Consider the following 19,008-nt stretch of genomic DNA (forward strand, 5'->3'; position numbering starts at 1 on the left):
CATTTGTCATCAAAATACTCCAAAGTTTCAGCACATTTTATTTCCCCCCGAGCGCCGTCCTCTCGTCATGTAGATCCAGACAGGAATTGCTGTTTGTACACGCTCGGTCCTGGAACAGCCCAGATGAAGCTGAATGCTGACAGGATGAGGGGGATGACAGCTATGGGGGTTTGAAACTCTCAGTACATCCGTCCACCAGTCCGTCTGTCCAACACTCCTCTCCACCCCTTCATCTCACTCTCTACCTCTCCTCCTCTCCACCTTTTCATCTCACTCTCTACCTCTCCTCCTCTCCACCCCTTCGCCTGTCCTCCGCCTCTACCAGACCTGGCGACCCAGCAGAACCGTTGCTATGGACACCAGGCCCCAAGCCACACCCAGCAGCATGCTGATTGGACGGGCGTCGTCTGGGCAGGAGGAGGAGCTGCGAGCGTCTGCGTTGGAGGAGCCAGCAGCGTCCAGCTGGTCCTGATGATCACAACAACCAACAGTCAGCAGACACACAACCGCACACAGGGTGATGTGAACCAGATATTTGATCAGATATTGATTGACAGGAATGTCTCTTACCACACACACGGCCATGTTCAGACTCTGGTTTGACTTCAGTTTCTGGGCCTGGAGGTACAACCGGGACACAAGAGAAGACAAGATGACCCTGACTGTGGAGGTCCTGCTAGCTCCATACACCTCTAACCACTAAAAGCCATGTGGCCACATTCAAGAACATGAAGCATGACTTTGATACACTGCATGAACACAGGATCCTCTGGTCTCTGTGCTGCTAGTGTGGTAGAGTGTTGGTGACTAAGATAGAGGCAGGGCTCCACTTCCTCCTCCCAGCTCTGAGGCTGCCCCTAACTCTGCATAACCCTAACCCTCCCAGCTCTGAGGCTGCCCCTAACCCTAACCCTCCCAGCTCTGAGGCGGCCCCTAACTCTGCATAACCCTAACCCTCCCAGCTCTGAGGCTGCCCCTAACCCTAACCCTCCCAGCTCTGAGGCGGCCCCTAACCCTAACCCTTCACATGTGGAGATGAGTCTGAACTCTGCACATGTGGACATGAGTCTGAACTCTGCACATGTGGACATGAGTCTGAACTCTGCACATGTGGAGATGAGTCTGAAAGCCTCACAGTAGGTCACAACACCTCCACCTGGACAGCTGAGACCAGACATCCTCTCATCCTTTGGTGAGACCAGACATCCTCTCATCCTCTGGTAAGACCAACTGAGACCAGACATCCTCTCATCCTTTGGTGAGACCAGACATCCTCTCATCCTTTGGTGAGACCAGACATCCTCTCATCCTCTGGTAAGACCAACTGAGACCAGACATCCTCTCATCCTTTGGTGAGACCAGACGTCCTCTCATCCTTTGGTGAGACCAGACATCCTCTCATCCTTTGGTGAGACCAGACATCCTCTCATCCTTTGGTGAGACCAGACATCCTCTCATCCTCTGGTAAGACCAACTGAGACCAGACATCCTCTCATCCTTTGGTGAGACCAGACATCCTCTCATCCTTTGGTGAGACCAGACATCCTCTCATCCTCTGGTAAGACCAACTGAGACCAGACATCCTCTCATCCTTTGGTGAGACCAGACGTCCTCTCATCCTTTGGTGAGACCAGACATCCTCTCATCCTTTGGTGAGACCAGACATCCTCTCATCCTCTGGTAAGACCAACTGAGACCAGACATCCTCTCATCCTCAGGAAACCTGTTTTCTTATTGATCTTCTGTAGAGGTGCCTTATGGTCTGTGTGTGTGTGTGCAAGAGTGTATGGTAGTTCAATAAATGAAAGTGCTGTATTCAGGCTATACCTCTAACCTTTCCTATTTCTACACATACACACGCACGCACACACACTGACACCCACACACACTGACACCCACACACACGCGCACAGATGGGAGATGGGATATGTGAATGATAAATAGACTCCATGGTAGTTTAGGAACATAACAAACCCAACACACAGTGTTGGAATAATGCTCTGAAAGGGATTGTGGGAAACAATGATTAATGACCATCCAGGAGGTCCACTATGGTTTCCCAGTGATAAATCATATTATCACTATTAAAAGCCAAAATGATAAATAGCTGTGTTTAAAACTAGGTGATATAATCTTGTTGAAAATACGTTTTAAACAGATTTGTTTATACAGTACAGAATATCTGAGGTTCATATGCTCAGGTGAAGACAATAAGTTCATGGAGTTCTGAAACATTTCAACTTCTTTACCCTGAGCTATTGTAACCTTGTTTTTGTGTGTATTCTTGCCTATTGTGTATGTGTGTGTTTGCATAGTCCTTCACACACACACATAAACTAAAATATGTGTATGTGTGCATGTCAGTGCTTAGCTTCAAACCAGACACTTCCTGTCCTCACACAGACACTTCCTGTCCTCACACATACACTTCCTGTCCTCACACAACCTTCCCTGCTGGGTGGGTCTGTCTCCCACTCTGAGGAGTAGCCGGGTTACGAGGGGGTCTGTGTGTGTGGATGTGCACGTGTGTGTGTGACTGTGCTTCTGTGTGTGTGTGTGTGTGAGAGAGAGAGAGAGAGAGAGAGAGAGAGAGAGAGAGAGAGAGAGAGAGATGGTCTATCTGCCCCAGAGGGGTGTTTCTGATGTGTGTGTGTATGTGTGAGAGAGAGAGAGAGAGAGAGAGAGAGAGAGAGAGAGAGAGAGAGAGAGAGAGAGAGAGAGATGGTGTATCTGCCCCAGAGGGGTGTTTCTGATGTGTGTGTGTAGAGAGAGAGATGGTGTATCTGTTTCTGATGTGGAAACATTAGATGTGACATGACAGCCCTGACTGCCACCATGTATCCACTTCCTGCCCAGAAGGGTGGATTCTGCTCGTCTCATCATCCTGGCAACCCTCCGGCTTCGTCAGAAGGCTGTCTCAGTGCAGACTGGAGCTCTGGGAGAGAGAGCTGTCTCACTGCAGACTGGAGCTCTGGGAGAGAGAGCTGTCTCACTGCAGACTGGAGCTCTGGGAGAGAGAGCTGTCTCACTGCAGACTGGAGCTCTGGGAGAGAGAGCTGTCTCAGTGCAGACTGGAGCTCTTGGAGAGAGAGCTGTCTCACTGCAGACTGGAGCTCTGGGAGAGAGAGCTGTCTCAGTGCAGACTGGAGCTCTGGGAGAGAGAGCTGTCTCACTGCAGACTGGAGCTCTGGGAGAGAGAGCTGTCTCAGTGCAGACTGGAGCTCTGGGAGAGAGAGCTGTCTCAGTGCAGACTGGAGCTCTGGGAGAGAGAGCTGTCTCAGTGCAGACTGGAGCTCTGGGAGAGAGAGCTGTCTCACTGCAGACTGGAGCTCTGGGAGAGAGAGCTGTCTCAGTGCAGACTGGAGCTCTGGGAGAGAGAGCTGTCTCAGTGCAGACTGGAGCTCTGGGAGAGAGAGCTGTCTCAGTGCAGACTGGAGCTCTGGGAGAGAGAGCTGTCTCAGTGCAGACTGGAGCTCTGGGAGAGAGAGCTGTCTCAGTGCAGACTGGAGCTCTGGGAGAGAGAGCTGTCTCACTACAGACTGGAGCTCTGGGAGAGAGAGCTGTCTCAGTGCAGACTGGAGCTCTGGGAGAGAGAGCTGTCTCAGTGCAGACTGGAGCTCTGGGAGAGAGAGCTGTCTCAGTGCAGACTGGAGCTCTGGGAGAGAGAGCTGTCTCAGTGCAGACTGGAGCTCTGGGAGAGAGAGAGCTGTCTCAGTGCAGACTGGAGCTCTGGGAGAGAGAGCTGTCTCAGTGCAGACTGGAGCTCTGGGAGAGAGAGCTGTCTCAGTGCAGACTGGAGCTCTGGGAGAGAGAGCTGTCTCAGTGCAGACTGGAGCTCTGGGAGAGAGAGCTGTCTCAGTGCAGACTGGAGCTCTGGGAGAGAGAGCTGTCTCAGTGCAGACTGGAGCTCTGGGAGAGAGAGCTGTCTCAGTGCAGACTGGAGCTCTGGGAGAGAGAGCTGTCTCAGTGCAGACTGGAGCTCTGGGAGAGAGAGCTGTCTCACTACAGACTGGAGCTCTGGGAGAGAGAGCTGTCTCAGTGCAGACTGGAGCTCTGGGAGAGAGAGCTGTCTCAGTGCAGACTGGAGCTCTGGGAGAGAGAGCTGTCTCAGTGCAGACTGGAGCTCTGGGAGAGAGAGCTGTCTCAGTGCAGACTGGAGCTCTGGGAGAGAGAGCTGTCTCAGTGCAGACTGGAGCTCTGGGAGAGAGAGCTGTCTCAGTGCAGACTGGAGCTCTGGGAGAGAGAGCTGTCTCAGTGCAGACTGGAGCTCTGGGAGAGAGAGCTGTCTCAGTGCAGACTGGAGCTCTGGGAGAGAGAGCTGTCTCACTGCAGACTGGAGCTCTGGGAGAGAGAGCTGTCTCAGTGCAGACTGGAGCTCTGGGAGAGAGAGAGCTGTCTCAGTGCAGACTGGAGCTCTGGGAGAGAGAGCTGTCTCAGTGCAGACTGGAGCTCTGGGAGAGAGAGCTGTCTCAGTGCAGACTGGAGCTCTGGGAGAGAGAGCTGTCTCAGTGCAGACTGGAGCTCTGGGAGAGAGAGCTGTCTCAGTGCAGACTGGAGCTCTGGGAGAGAGAGCTGTCTCACTGCAGACTGGAGCTCTTGCTCTTTGTGGACCAGATCTCTAAGGCTGGATCCAGGCTGTCTTGTCTGTCTGTCTGCCTACTTGCCTGTTCCCCTGTTGCCCTGCCTGTATGACACCCACACACCCATACCACCACCAATCCCCACACCTCCCCCCACCCCAACACACCTGCAGGTTTCCACACGCCCCCCCCCCACACACACCTGCAGGCTTCCACATGCCCCCCACACACACCTGCAGGTTTCCACACGCCCCCCCCCCACACACACCTGCAGGCTTCCACACCCCCCCCCCACACACACACCTGCAGGCTTCCACACCCCCCCCCCACACACACCTGCAGGTTTCCACACGCCCCCCCCCCCACACACCTGCAGGCTTCCACACCCCCCCCCACACACACCTGCAGGCTTCCACACGCCCCCCCCCCCCACACACACCTGCAGGCTTCCACACCCCCCCCCCCCCACACACCTGCAGGTTTCCACACGCCCCCCCCCCCACACACCTGCAGGCTTCCACACGCCCCCCCACACACACACCTGCAGGCTTCCACACGCCCCCCCCCCCACACACACCTGCAGGCTTCCACACCCCCCCCACACACACCTGCAGGCTTCCACACCCCCCCCCACACACACCTGCAGGCTTCCACACGCCCCCCCCCCCCACACACACCTGCAGGCTTCCACACCCCCCCCCACACACACCTGCAGGCTTCCACACGCCCCCCCCCCCCCACACACCTGCAGGCTTCCACACGCCCCCCCCCCCCCCCCCCCACACCTGCAGGCTTCCACACGCCCCCCCCCCCCCCCACACACACACCTGCAGGCTTCCACAGAAGTGGTAGAGCGAGTCTCCCTGCATGTCCAGGTGGTTGGGGTGTGTGGGGGGGTCCGGGGCCGGGCCGGGGGACGAGGGCCACAGGGGGGCCTGGGGCTGCCACACCCCCACGTCTGTACCGTTACCAAATGCCTGGATGGCGTTACCTGCATGGAGAGAAGCACAGGCACATTTACAACCACACACCTGTACTTTATACATGCAGTACTTCTTCTTGGATATAGATGAATAAAATGTTTTACACTGAGAACCGTATTTTACAGTACAAATATGTACACAGATACATATGGATATGTATACAGATTTCTATTACCATGGTCAGACTAAGCAGCTGTTCAGACCCATGTTTATAATGACTGTGGAGCTGCTCTCTGTCTGCATGTCTTCAACTAGGTTTAGAAAACAACACCTTTCTGCCTTGGACGTCCTAAACACAATTCAGCAAACAAAAGAACTACTTTTAAATACGGAGAATAATCTTTTAGACGAACGAGCGTCCTTCCCCCAGAGGTTGCAGAAAAAAGTCTCTCTCTCCCTCCCTCTCCCTCTCTCTGACCTCACACCACTCAGAGCAATCTGGATTGATGATTGGATGTGAGGAGAGACGACTGGCCTGTCTTCCCCTCCCCACCTGACCCCCTTAATGGCTGTGATTCTCCCTGATGCTGACCTTTTGTGTCATGGGATAATCATGGAATAATTGTCTGTAATCTTGGTGAGATTGCAATGTCATTATCTTTTCCACTTTCCAACTACTTCATAGACTTCTGTATAAGCCACTTCACTTGGACTGCATGTTCACAGTCTGTTTGAGGGCAATTTAAGTTCAGTCAATTTATGAAGTAGTGTTGATTGATCTGTATTACTCTATTCTGTCGAAGATTTGCAATACTACTTTAAAAAAATATCAACACTGATATCACAGCCTTTTGCTTACAAAATTTAGCAGTTCCTACAAAGAAAAACCAATAAGATGTTTGAGGTTCTAAAATGCTCATTGCTAGGACAGTGACAGAAATGTAAACTGTGAAACAACTTGAGAAATACACAGCGCTCATTTTTATGCTGTTAAGAGGCTGAAGTTAGGATCCCAGAAGCCTTCTATCCCAGCCAAGCTCCCCTCCTGTCTCTCCCCTCCTGTCTCTCCCCTCCTGTCTCTCCCCTCCTGTCTCTCCCCTCCTGTCTCTCCCCTCCTGTCTCTCCCCTCCTGTGTGTCTTACCTTTATGGGACCCATCTGATGGAGTTGACAGCATAATGCTTGTTTTGATTCCTCTCAGCAACACCTGCAAGGATCTGTAATGGTCTGTCTATGTCAAACCCTCAAACTCTCCACTTCAAGGGATCTCTCTGTCTCCTTGGTTACAATGCTGTGTTTGCCTGGACCATACTTAAACACTGGATGTGACATTGTCACTCGCTTGCCCACCATGTACAGTGAGCCCCTGAAAACATTGTGTATGGGACCTCTTGTGTCCAAGTTAGCATAACATGGTGCGTAACCCTGGGTTAGTGTGTAACCAGTTAATTGTGAAACTCAAGTGTACTAAAGTGTGTGTATATATGTATGTGTGTGTTTGTGTGTGTATATATGTTTGTGTGAAGACTCACGAAGGCAACGGTTCTCAGTGAAGACCTCCAGGAACTTGTCACACTCAGGCTTCACGTTCCCGCTGCCTCCACAGTCACACCAGGGAGAAACGTGCAGGCTGGTGGCCCGCAGGTAGTTAGGGGTCATCACTGTGCCTGGGGTAACAGGTCACACACAGGTCACACACAGGTCACACATAGGTCGGTCGAGACACCAAAAACCAACACCTGTTTAGGGACACTGAGAGTGACTCACTTTGATTTTAAACACGAACCAATAAACATGAGAAGCCTTCGGTTTATTTAATCCTCTAGGAAACTTATCAGAGATCAAAACTACGACTGGAACTAATATTCAGACAAAGATTAGATTGTGAAATAAAATAACAGGCAGAAGATGAACCTACCGATCAGGCCAGAGTACGCCAGCAGACAGCCAGCGTAGCTGTCCTTCAGACAACCAGTCACGGAGCGAGGCTCTGGCTGGCAGGCCGTGAAGAAGTCTGCCAGCCGTGATCTGCCATGGAAAACAGAGGATGTTTCTCCCTCATTCAGGACAGCCTACCTGCCCGACAGGACTGGAGGACAGCCTACCTGCAGATGTAGTTGGCCCTGCAGGAGGACTGTAGGGACAGGCAGTTGGGCTTGTCTCTGTCCTCGTAGGAACAGATGGGGACTATGGTCTGCCTGCGGCGCTCTGTGCAGGCGCCCTGGTCTCCTGCAGGACATGAGCAGAACAGCATCCCGTAGCTGTGCTTCGCAGGCACCTGGGGAACAACACCTGCTGTCAGTATCGACCAGGGGATGATTTCAGTAACGACCAGGGGATGATTTCAGTATCGACCAGGGGATGATTTCAGTAACGACCAGGGGATGATTTCAGTAACGACCAGGAGATGATTTCAGTAACGACCAGGGGATGATTTCAGTAACGACCAGGAGATGTTAGTAATGGGGTAAAGACAACTTTACATTTCATATTTATTAATATTAACATATTTATGATTCTTCCTTCTTTCCTCCCTTGTAAATGTTTTTGACATATCAATAAAACGCCACCAGTTTTTTAGAAACCGTATCACCTTGTCGAAGAACTGGCGCAGGGCTTTGTGGCACTTCCTCTTGTTACAGACCTCGGCGGCAGACACGCGGCTGGTGCAGGGGCTGATGTAGGTGGAGCGGTACTTCTTACACGTGTCGTTCAGGTTACAGGCCTTGGCCGCGTTCAGACAGTTATTCTCCTTGCTTGGTGCTGGCTCGCCTGGCAGAGGGAGAGAGAGGAGAAGAGTGGAGAAAGAGGGGGGAGAAAGAGCAGGGAGGGAGGGAGACAAAGAGAGTGAGGAAGGGAGGAGAGAGAGACGAGAGGAGTGGGAGAGAGATACGACAGAGAAGGAGAGAGACGTTCATATTACAAGGTATTATCTTCAGTGTGAACTCAATCACTAATCAGATTTGGCAATCAACTTGATGACATTTAAAGACGAGAGGAAGCTAGTAGGATTGGAAGGGGGAGAAGAGACCTGAGTAAACTTATAATGTGAGGGGAGTGAAACCAGGAGAGAGGAACTGAAAGAGCAGAGAGAGTGATCAGCTGAATTGTCTGCTGGATAAGCAACTGTGTGAATGTCAGCGAGGATTCGTCCCCAAGGCAGCTGGAGTCACATGACATTCAGCCTGGTCTCTCCCTGCTCTCTCCTGATATGACCTGGTCTCTCCCTGCTCTCTTCTGATATGACCTGGTCTCTCCCTGCTCTCTCCTGATATGACCTGGTCTCTCCCTGCTCTCTCCTGATATGACCTGGTCTCTCCCTGCTCTCTCCTGATATGACCTGGTGTCTCCCTGCTCTCTCCTGATATGGCCTGGTCTCTCCCTGCTCTCTCCTGATATGACCTGGTCTCTCCCTGCTCTCTCCTGATATGACCTGGTCTCTCCCTGCTCTCTCCTGATATGACCTGGTCTCTCCCTGCTCTCTCCTGATATGGCCTGGTCTCTCCCTGCTCTCTCCTGATATGACCTGGTCTCTCCCTGCTCTCTTCTGATATGACCTGGTCTCTCCCTGGTCTCTCCTGATATGACCTGGTCTCTCCCTGGTCTCTCCTGATATGACCTGGTCTCTCCATGCGCTCTCCTCCTTATATGACCTGGTGTCTACCTGGTCTCTCCTCTGAGGTCCTGGCAGCTATAGCTGACATGTAAGCTCACCTCCAGCTACACACTCCGACTTATCCTTCCCTCCTGTAACCTTTTACATACCTATACCTATTTTTCAACCTTTCAAAACTTTTTTGGTCAACTTTTTTTTTCAAAAATGTTTTCAACCTTTCGAAACGTTTTGGGGAAATTTATTTTTTATTTTTCACACAGTGAAAATGAGAGGAGGAGAGACGAGAAGAGAAGCCTAAAACAGATTAAAGCTGAGCACAATACAGTACAGAACAGTATCAGGTACTCATCTATGATGCAAACCTTTTTTGGAAACTTTTTGTTGAAAATATTTTTTCAACCTTTCCAAACTTTTGGGGGAAACTTTTTTTTATTTTTTATATTTTGTCAACCAGCCTGTGTATAATTAAGACACAGACACAGCCCTCCAGAGGACGTGGGACCTGAGCAGCTGTTGTGAATATAGGGACTCATGCTGCAGAAAGCAGCTCAGATGGGCTGGAGGCTAGAGGAATATGATCTGCTCTCTCTCTCTCTCTCTCTCTCTCTCTCTCTCTCTCTCTCTCTCTCTCCCTTTCTCTGTCTTCTCCCCTCTCCTCTTCTGTCTCTTGCCCCTTTTCTCTCTCTCTATCCTGTCCTCATGCTCAGAGTTCTCAAGCCTTGTCCTGGCAGATCAGGGTTGGAAATTTGGCACAACATCACAGATTTAGTGAATACAGGCACACTCATACTGTATGCATGAACATAAACACACAGCCTTCTCCTTTCCTAACAAACACCATGTGCCGCATTAGCTGATCCTCACTCACCCAGCAAGACCCCCCAATTCAACCCCCCCCCCTCCTCCCCTCCCCTTCCCTGTGTTGTTATAAAAGGGTTTGTTGCTTTGCTGGCTTCATCTCACTTCTACAAACAGTTTCTCCAGCCTGCCTATGGAACAGTGAATTTGGTAATTATGCCCTTTGATGTGGAATTGAAGCTTGCTGTGCCTTTTCATGCACTGTAGAATAAGATGTGATTAAATCTGAATACATTCTTGAACTGTGGGTTAATCACGTATTACAAAACGCATTACTTACATCTGACAAGCGCTCAGAAATTAGACTTGTGATCCGGGGAGGTTTGGGTGGGCTGGGGGATTTGATGGGATCTCACTGGAATCATTGTTGCCATGACGGCTGCCATTAAGCCAATACGTCAAACGTATTCAAGTATGTTAACAGGGACAGACAAAGTGTTGGTGCTGAGTAAGCTGCTGCAGCAGGTAGTTTATGAGATGGCAGCTGCAGTAGAAAGCTGTCAGGTTGGGGTTAGGGCAGCCGGTAGTTTATGAGCTGTGGGTTAGGGTTAGGGCAGCAGGTAGTTTATGAGCTGTGGGTTAGGGTTAGGGCAGCAGGTAGTTTATGAGCTGTGGGTTAGGGTTAGGGCAGCAGGTAGTTTATGAGCTGTGGGTTAGGGTTAGGGCAGCAGGTAGTTTATGAGCTGTGGGTTAGGGCAGCAGGTAGTTTATGAGCTGTGGGTTAGGGCAGCAGGTAGTTTATGAGCTGTGGGTTAGGGCAGCAGGTAGTTTATGAGCTGTGGGTTAGGGTTAGGGCAGCAGGTAGTTTATGAGCTGTGGGTTAGGGTTAGGGCAGCAGGTAGTTTATGAGCTGTGGGTTAGGGCAGCAGGTAGTTTATGAGCTGTGGGTTAGGGCAGCAGGTAGTTTATGAGCTGTGGGTTAGGGCAGCAGGTAGTTTATGAGATGAAACCTGAGGGGCTCCTGGAACTTCAGATCCAGTCACACTCAAACCCTTCTGCCCTAACTCAGGCTTGACATCTTCTGAAACTACATTACCCAGAACCCCTCGGGCATGTCTCTGCCGTGGGCCTTGTAAGATCCATGAGTGTGTATACCTGTGTGTGCGTAAACCTGTGTGCGTGTGTGTATGCCTGTGTGCGTGTGTGAGTGTCTCAGAGTAATAACACAAAGCCTCCCTTCAAAGCCTTGACGGAATACTGCATCCTGTGTGATTAATACAAGTGCTCGCTGTCAAAGCCTTTCAATTTACCCCCAAAAATCAATGTCTAATAGGCCTACCCTATCAATATACATTTACTGTTTTACCATCCCAGCTGCCAAGTCGTGTACCCAAGGGGCTGAGCTTTCAATTTCCATGCACTAGCAGTTAACCGTGTGGCTCTGTATCTGAAGACACCAGGAAGGCCATACACACTGCTATGGAACAGGCTGAGGCTTACACGTGTGGGATTATTACCCCAGGTTACGCCTGACTGGACATTCATAGACTTGAATAAAACCAGAACAAAGATTCCACCTGCAAGAATCAGCTGTATAATGTGTTGTGTCATTCCTCCTGGCTCTGTTTCATCCCTCATCTAATCCTGAACTACTGGGTTAATGGCAGAAAGACCACTACTGTTAATGGCAGAGAGACCGCTAGTGTTAATGTCAGAGAGACCTGTAGTGTTAATGGCAGAGAGACCTGTAGTGTTAATGGCAGAGAAACCTGTAGTGTTAATGGCAGAGAGACCACTAGTGTTAATGGCAGAGAGACCTGTAGTGTTAATGGCAGAGAGACGTGTAGTGTTAATGGCAGAGAGACCACTAGAGGGTTGATGGCAGAGAGACCACTAGAGGGTTGATGGCAGAGAGATCAATAGAGGGTTGATGACAGGGAGACCACTAGAGGGTTGATGGCAGAGAGACCTGTAGTGTTAATGGCAGGGAGACCACTAGAGGGTTGATGGCAGGGCGACCGCTAGTTTTGCCCCTCTGATTACACTTTCACCAGGCTTGTCTCACTTGTCCTGGCAGGTTTGGATGCTGCTGCTAAGAGTGATAGGCGCCGCCTAAATGACTAAATGACCCTAACCCTGCTCACAAGGACTTTAAGCTACTGTTCTTCCTCGTCTACACGGGGCAGAAACTCCCCCCAAAAAATTCTGATGCTGTAAACAAGAGAGGGGGAAAATACTTTGAAGGAAATGCTGCTGGGATGATTCATGTCCATGTTAAACATGCCTGCGTAAAAACAGACATCATCACATTTACAGTGGCGCTGGGTGAGTCATCGGACCTGCAGTCTGTCTTCCTTGTTTGTCCCTCCAGGTGATGTACATGTCTGGCAATTGGACTAATTGTAAAACCTTTCCACTGAATCCCAACGCTAACCCTTCAACTGACTCAAGATCTTTTCCATGTAAATAGAGACAGCTCCTTGACTCTGACCTTCAAAATATTGTTAGAACTATATTATTCTGATCCTGGATTTTTTATATGCACTAGTTGTACTTCTGTTCTGAAGAGCAAGTCTGTTTATACCACATACTCTGTAGATAGGAGCCGCAATAAAACACCTTCTGAAGTGTCTTTGTACGCCACGTCTAGGACTTGTTGAAATAGAACACAGCAAATGAAACCCCAAACTCTGTGTGAAAGCCTGAACAACTCGACACCAGGTGTGTTTTCATTCATACATCCTCCTACCGTGTGCATCTGCAACTCATCAGTTTACAAACCAACACACTGTGAGCCAGACAGGAGAGCATGTTTAGCTAACCAACACACTGTGAGCCAGACAAGAGAGCCTGTTTAGCTAACCAACACACTGTGAGCCAGATAGGAGAGCATGTTTAGCTAACCAACACACTGTGAGCCAGACAGGAGAGCATGTTTAGCTAACCAACACACTGTGAGCCAGACAGGAGAGCATGTTTAGCTAACCAACACACTGTGAGCCAGACAGGAGAGCATGTTTAGTTAAGTTCCCAGTGAGTCTGTTCATGTGTCTGTGAGAGCACATCCTTGTTTTGTTTACTTTCCCACCTGTTAACACACCCAGCACACACACACACAGAAATCAATTAAGGGCCCGCACCTCTGCTGAATCTATATCAACATGGCTCAATGATGCATAAATGTTGATTTTATGGTACACTCACACCAGACACACACCGGACACACACTAACAAACACACACACACACACACACACACACACACACACAGTGGGAGGCTGTTCCAGTCTTGCCTGAATGCTCTGCTCCATGTTTCCTCTCTCCAGGAAGCTTGTTCAGTGATTAATGAACAAGGCAGCGTTTAGTTCCTCCGTCCTGGAGGGGGTGTCGCTCTGCTCATTGGACTGGGTATCACATGCGTCTCAGCTTGGATTAATGATGTCATAAACAGGAAGTCTGAACAAGGCCCTTCACAGGGCCCCATGGAGAGACCAGACCACCACACAGAGAGTGGACACCAGGGCCGGCCCCATGGAGAGACCAGACCACCACACAGAGAGTGGACACCATAACAGAGAAATTACCTTGTGCTTCTTCTCAGAGACGAAAACTAGTCCCGCTCTGCTGGGTTCATAACTCTCACCACTGCATCGCTGCTGCCTCATTAGATCACCATATTATTCAATAAATAGATCACCAGATTATTCAATCATTAGATCACCAGATCATCAGATTATTCAATCATTAGATCACCAGATTATTCAATCATTAGATCACCAGATCACCAGATCATCAGATTATTCAATCATTAGATCTCCAGATCATTAAATCATCGAATTATTCAATCATAATACCAGGTTGTAGTTTTATAGACAGCCCAGTTGTAGTTCTGAAGAGGGCCAGGTTGTAGTCCTGTAGAAAGCCAGGTTGTAGTTCTATAGACAGCCAAGTTGTAGTCCTGTAGAAAGCCAGGTTGTAGTCCTGTAGAAAGCCAGGTTGTAGTCCTGTAGAAAGCCAGGTTGTGGTTCTGAAGAGGGCCAGTTTGTAGTCCTGTAGAAAGCCAGGTTGTGGTTCTAGCTAACACTGGGCTGGTGTTTCTGCTTTGGGCCAGTCTGAGAGCGGCCATGTCAGGATGGCTTCATTCCCATGTTGGGCATGACCCTCAGCTTGTGCCTCGCTGTATTTGGATCAATTAACTCCTCCAGTTCTCCCTCTGCAGCTGCCAGAGTGATTAATGGTGTTTGAGGATCAGCTAAGCAACAACAACAGGCTGGTCAGAATACACATTCAGCTGACTGTCAAAGTACTCCCACTCTCATGAACTGTGTCCTGGAATGTATGGCTCGCTCACTAACTAGGGAGAGCTTGGTCACTAACGTTTGGGGTGTCTGGAGATTTCCACAGTGCTATGCTACCTACGTTTCGGTTGCCTGACCTCTGACCTGGTTCGCTCCACCTGATCCCCCTCTGGGAATGGCCTCAGTCCACACTCTACATATCTTTCTGGGAAAAAGGATCTGGGCGACGTCTCTGGTTCATTCAGTTTCAGGTTTCTCTTTAAACATGGAATCTATTGATTAACCTTCTAGCGCAGTGTTTTTACCAGCGTGGTCTCCATCTCTAAAGAAGGATCTTTGTGTCTTTCCAGGGTGAAGTTTCTCTTTTGTGTCCCACAAGAGAGGGAGGGCTGGGAGGGATCAGGTTCAGGTCACCTCTGTTGTCATGCCCTCTGTTGAGGAGTCTGCGTGGTCAGGCTGCATCGGACAGCCACATAACATCTTCCAGTCTCATCATGTCCCTTACAGAGTACCCTCAGCCCTCAGCCACAGTCGTGCAGGGAACATACAGTACGCATACAGAGGACCGTCAGCCCTTAGCCACAGTCATGCAGGGAACATACTGTACAGTTTGGTGAAAGTGTGAGGACCTAGCAGCCGAGAGAGTGTTCCTCTGAAGGCGACGCATCTCTATGGAGGGTCCGAGGCGTCTGGGTCAAGCTGTGAACCCTGCTGCTGCCATGCTCCAACGCCCTCCCTGCTCGGACGACTCACACAGCTCACCCCCCAACGCCCTCCCTGCTCAGACGACTCACACAGCTCACCCCCCAACGCCCTCCCTGCTCAGACGACTCACACAGCTCACCTCCCAACGCCCTCTCTGCTCAGACGACTCACACAGCTGACCCCCCAACGCCCTCCCTGCTCACCCCCTGACACACACCCTGCTCACCCCCTGACACACACCCTGCTCACCCCCAAACACAAACACCGTTTAGTCAGTGTGGGCCAACCCTGAGAATTTAGGTGGGGGGGGGGAGGAAGAGGAGGTATAGTCAACTCAAAGTCCCCACAACCCAACAGCACAGTGGAGGGATCACCAACACCACAGTCTGTCTGCTGAGCAGGGTGGAGTTGGTGTCTCCTGGACGTAGCTCCACACAGCCAAAACATCACCTCCACGCCTCGCACAGCCAGGCCCCCTGCAGGCAGAACACAACCTCCACGCCTCGCACAGCCGACTATTCCAACCATAAATAGAAGCTTGTTTTGTTGAACTAAATACCATATAGAGGTATGAATGACAATCACAATTTCCACTTTAGCTGCTGTAGCAGTGAGGCTGTGAAGAGGCCTGTCATCACCATGCTAAAGCATGAGAGCTGGATGCTAAATGACTGCTCTTTGTGTGTGGCAGGTCACAACACTGGATAAAAGCCTTTAGTGATTGATGCTGCTGAGAGCAGGAGGCAGGAGAGAGGGCTGGCTGCTGAGAGCAGGAGGCAGGAGAGAGGGCTGGCTGTCACGCAGAGAGGCAGAGAGGCAGAGACATGCCTTCCTGGAGGACGGGGTCACACTTAGTCACGACTTCAACACAGGAAACGATTATTATTATTCTAGAGTTGTTCTGATTTGATGATTAACAACAGTGTGCTGAAGGTCAGTAACTTGGAGATGTAACATTAGGTAGGAAGGTGTGAAACAACATGGTTGTGACATTCCTGAACAGCAAGACATTACATGAAGGTAACTAACTACCTCACTGTTTTGGTAACACGACCTTCAACTGCCCCTTAACAACATCCACTTACCCCTTGCACCCCTCCCCGCTGTAACACTTAACACATCTGTACACGACCAGTTATATAACACGTGTATAGGAGCAGGTGAACACATCTGTATAGGAGCAGGCGAGGTAGACTCTTACCAGCCAGGATGGGAGCAAGGCGGAGGATGTCTGACAGTCTGCTGCTGACTGCTTCATACGGGGAGTCCTCCAGCAGGTCATTCCCTGAACAACAACATATCTGCATCAACATCAAGGGGGAGGGAGAACTGTAGATGTGGGTACTTGTGTGTGTGTGTGTGTGTGTGTGTGTGGGGGGGGGGGGTTATTCCTAAGTACACGTATGTAGATGTGTGAATAGTGTGTGTCTTCATGCAACATTATCATTGATAAACAGTTCAAAGATAAATCCTGATCTTTGTTTTTAGTCATTATTTAGTTTGTTCTGGACACCTGAGTGAACACATTCAGTACACCATCATGTTTTGATGTTCAATTTCTGAAATTCAATTTTCACTGAACAATTAAACTGCAGGCTATTCGGGTGCATTTTTATGACCTGTTGAAATTTGACGGGGCGACTTGATTATGTTAAATAAAGCTATTCTTTTCACAGAATAGGTGTCTAGACATGCATCAACCAGCAATGCTTTGCTCAGGCTTACTGGGTTAGGATTACTTAACGGCTGGCCTGCAGGAGGGGTAGATAGGATTACACTTCAATTCTTTTGGACTTCGGAGCAGGGGCGTTTCTACACGGGGGCCTACAGGGGCCAGTGCCCCTGTAAAAATGTCCCTGGCCCCCCCTGAGCTGACAGAATTTTTTTTAGACGTTTTTCTTCTTCTAGTAGTCATCATGAAACGAGGATGGGACATTGCAGCCTTTTTTGCCCCAGTAAATAAAAAAGTTAGAGAAACATATCAAGGTATTGAGAGAGCTGAGGAGCTGGAAGAGGGAGAGCCAGAGCCGTTTGTATGATTTTAATGTAAAGCTTAATTAAAGTATTTAATGTTTAAATATCATTTGTTTCCGTTTTTTAATGTGCCCCTCCTGATTAAACACTGCCCCCCCCCCCCCCTTGGCCCCCCCAGTAAAATTTGTCTAGAACCGCCACTGCTTCGGAGGCATTGATTACAATCTTTTCAGAATTTTTGAACTCGTAAACACACAACAATTTTATTTTACCCTGTTGTGACACGTTCGACGTGTGGATATTAGTAACGTTAATGGGTAAGTCCAACGAAATGCTAAGCACGCGGGTCGGCATGGAGCTGCAATGTAGTAAAGCCATACCCTGTAAACTCTGAAATATTCCCCAGAAGATCCGCAGGCAGTTTTTCTCCTTCTTCATCCCGCGTCTACACCTGCAGTTGTACAGCGGGCTCTGTTTCATGGCCTCTATTGCGTTTCGACACTCGCCTTGCGCCTCCGGACCAGTGACCGTGAAGTTGCTCTCCCTCCCCGCCACACACTGTCTCATGGTCCGGTACTTAGGACTGCAAGACGGATCTTTCAAACACTGTTCACTCGCCTTTACGCAGTCTAGGCGACCGGGTCGTAGTGAAGTGGTTCTGTCACCCTTCAACGGGGATACTGAATCTGAGTCAAAAGATGCAAGGGTTCAATAAAGTCGTTAGGAGACATGTTTTTTTTTTTTTTACAAGAATACCTTTTAGACTCAAACACTGAATGACAAGAGAGATATATATCTGGTGCCTAACGACCGAACTGTCACGTCATCAGGGAGCAATAAGCGTCATCTTCATAATATCGGTCACACTAGCTCACATCACTCCACAATGAACACTGTATTCTTGCCCGGTTCTGTTGCCCTTATCTAAAACACAATAGACTGAATCTGGCTGATCAAACACACAGTTTATTTAATCTTTATTGTTTCATTGCAGTCGCCTAGTTACTAATCAAATCCAGTTTTAATTTGTCTAGCTCTTTTTACAACCAATGTCACATAGGGATTCACAGATGCTCATAGAACTTCACCTAAAACCAACCTTCTACCAAGCGCAGAGCAACATATATAGAGAAGAGGTAGAATGTTTTCTCGGTACCGCGGACACAAGGTCTCCGAAGTTTGGTACAGTGGTAAAGCCCTCACTGTGGTTTTCCATTAATTAAGGTCAAATTAGTCTTGTCAAATTATATTTACCAATGGAGACTTAGTATCGACACTATAGTCTAATTAAAGGAAAATTAGGTGAGTGACTTACCCAGGGCAGACAGCATGATGTAAAAAGTTATTAAAAACATTGCGCTTCGATATAGATGCAGCCTGTAGAAAGAGTTGTTCTTTTCAAAGATCACAGCGACGAAGCAGCACGAGGCAGCCGCAGAGTCCTCAGAGCTCCCAGCAGCGCATCATGAAGGTGCCAGTGATGCATCCTGTACATCCACGCGGGCTGGGAACACCGACAGCTGTCGTTGAGTCCATTTGATCAAACCCAAACGGAAAACCAACTCTCTAAGCACGCGACCTTCTGTGGAGAGATTCTCTTATCTAAAAGAATACGTTGGCTAACGTCAAAAGTCAAGCGTGTGCGCCAAAAGAAAAAAGTCCGGCTCCGGTGGCTCTTCTGTGGAACCACGTCGTCCCGGAGGCTCTAAAATAGCGATGGGACAACGGTGAGAATCACGGAGGGCAAATAGGGGAGCGCGTCATGTCCAAGATCTGTTCACGGCTAAAGTTGCAGAATCGCGCTAAATAGCGCTCAAAACCCTACGCGATTTTACAGATTGCACTGACCTTATAGATACGCACAGACACAATTAGGCAATTGTACGCACTTTCCAGGGAAATACATTGGACTGTTTACGACAGATTTAATATTTCAGAAGGTTGAAGTCCATTAAATAAAATCCGGTCATGTAATGTAAAATATTCCTAAATAGCACATAGAACGTTCCTTGGTGTTAGTGTTCCCAGAGATCACCCGGTGGTTGCACCCCGACAAGTTCCGATTCCAAACCCCGTTTCCCCAAAGAATGAACGGAGTTGGGTACAGTCTTGTTGG

At 49.4% G+C, this 19,008-nt stretch overlaps 1 protein-coding gene across 1 annotated transcript; it reads right to left on the bottom strand.

The window, feature by feature from the left end:
• Positions 1 to 318: 318 nt before the first annotated feature.
• On the bottom strand, positions 319 to 18,247 carry gfra1b (gdnf family receptor alpha 1b). Its single transcript, XM_067245067.1, has 10 exons — positions 18,208 to 18,247; positions 17,273 to 17,578; positions 16,120 to 16,203; positions 8,096 to 8,274; positions 7,608 to 7,780; positions 7,421 to 7,530; positions 7,035 to 7,169; positions 5,408 to 5,571; positions 571 to 618; positions 319 to 468 (listed from the first exon to the last, which is right to left on the bottom strand). The coding sequence occupies exons 1-10, from the start codon at positions 18,245 to 18,247 to the stop codon at positions 319 to 321; spliced, it is 1,389 nt and encodes a 462-aa protein (XP_067101168.1).
• Positions 18,248 to 19,008: the final 761 nt, after the last annotated feature.

This window comes from Osmerus mordax, chromosome 10 (genome assembly GCF_038355195.1).
Source record: "Osmerus mordax isolate fOsmMor3 chromosome 10, fOsmMor3.pri, whole genome shotgun sequence".
Lineage (NCBI taxonomy): Eukaryota > Metazoa > Chordata > Actinopteri > Osmeriformes > Osmeridae > Osmerus > Osmerus mordax.

What these genes read in the sequence shown, in the direction of transcription:
- gfra1b (XM_067245067.1), bottom strand. Translation starts at nt 18,247, where the DNA reads ATGTTTTTAATAACTTTTTACATCATGCTGTCTGCCCTGG. An exon ending in CCTTGCTCCCATCCTGGCTG is followed by an intron (nt 8,275 to 16,119) that starts GTAAGAGTCTAC and finishes TCCCTCTGCCAG; the next exon opens with GCGAGCCAGCACCAAGCAAG. An exon ending in AGGGCCAACTACATCTGCAG is followed by an intron (nt 7,531 to 7,607) that starts GTAGGCTGTCCT and finishes TTTCCATGGCAG; the next exon opens with ATCACGGCTGGCAGACTTCT.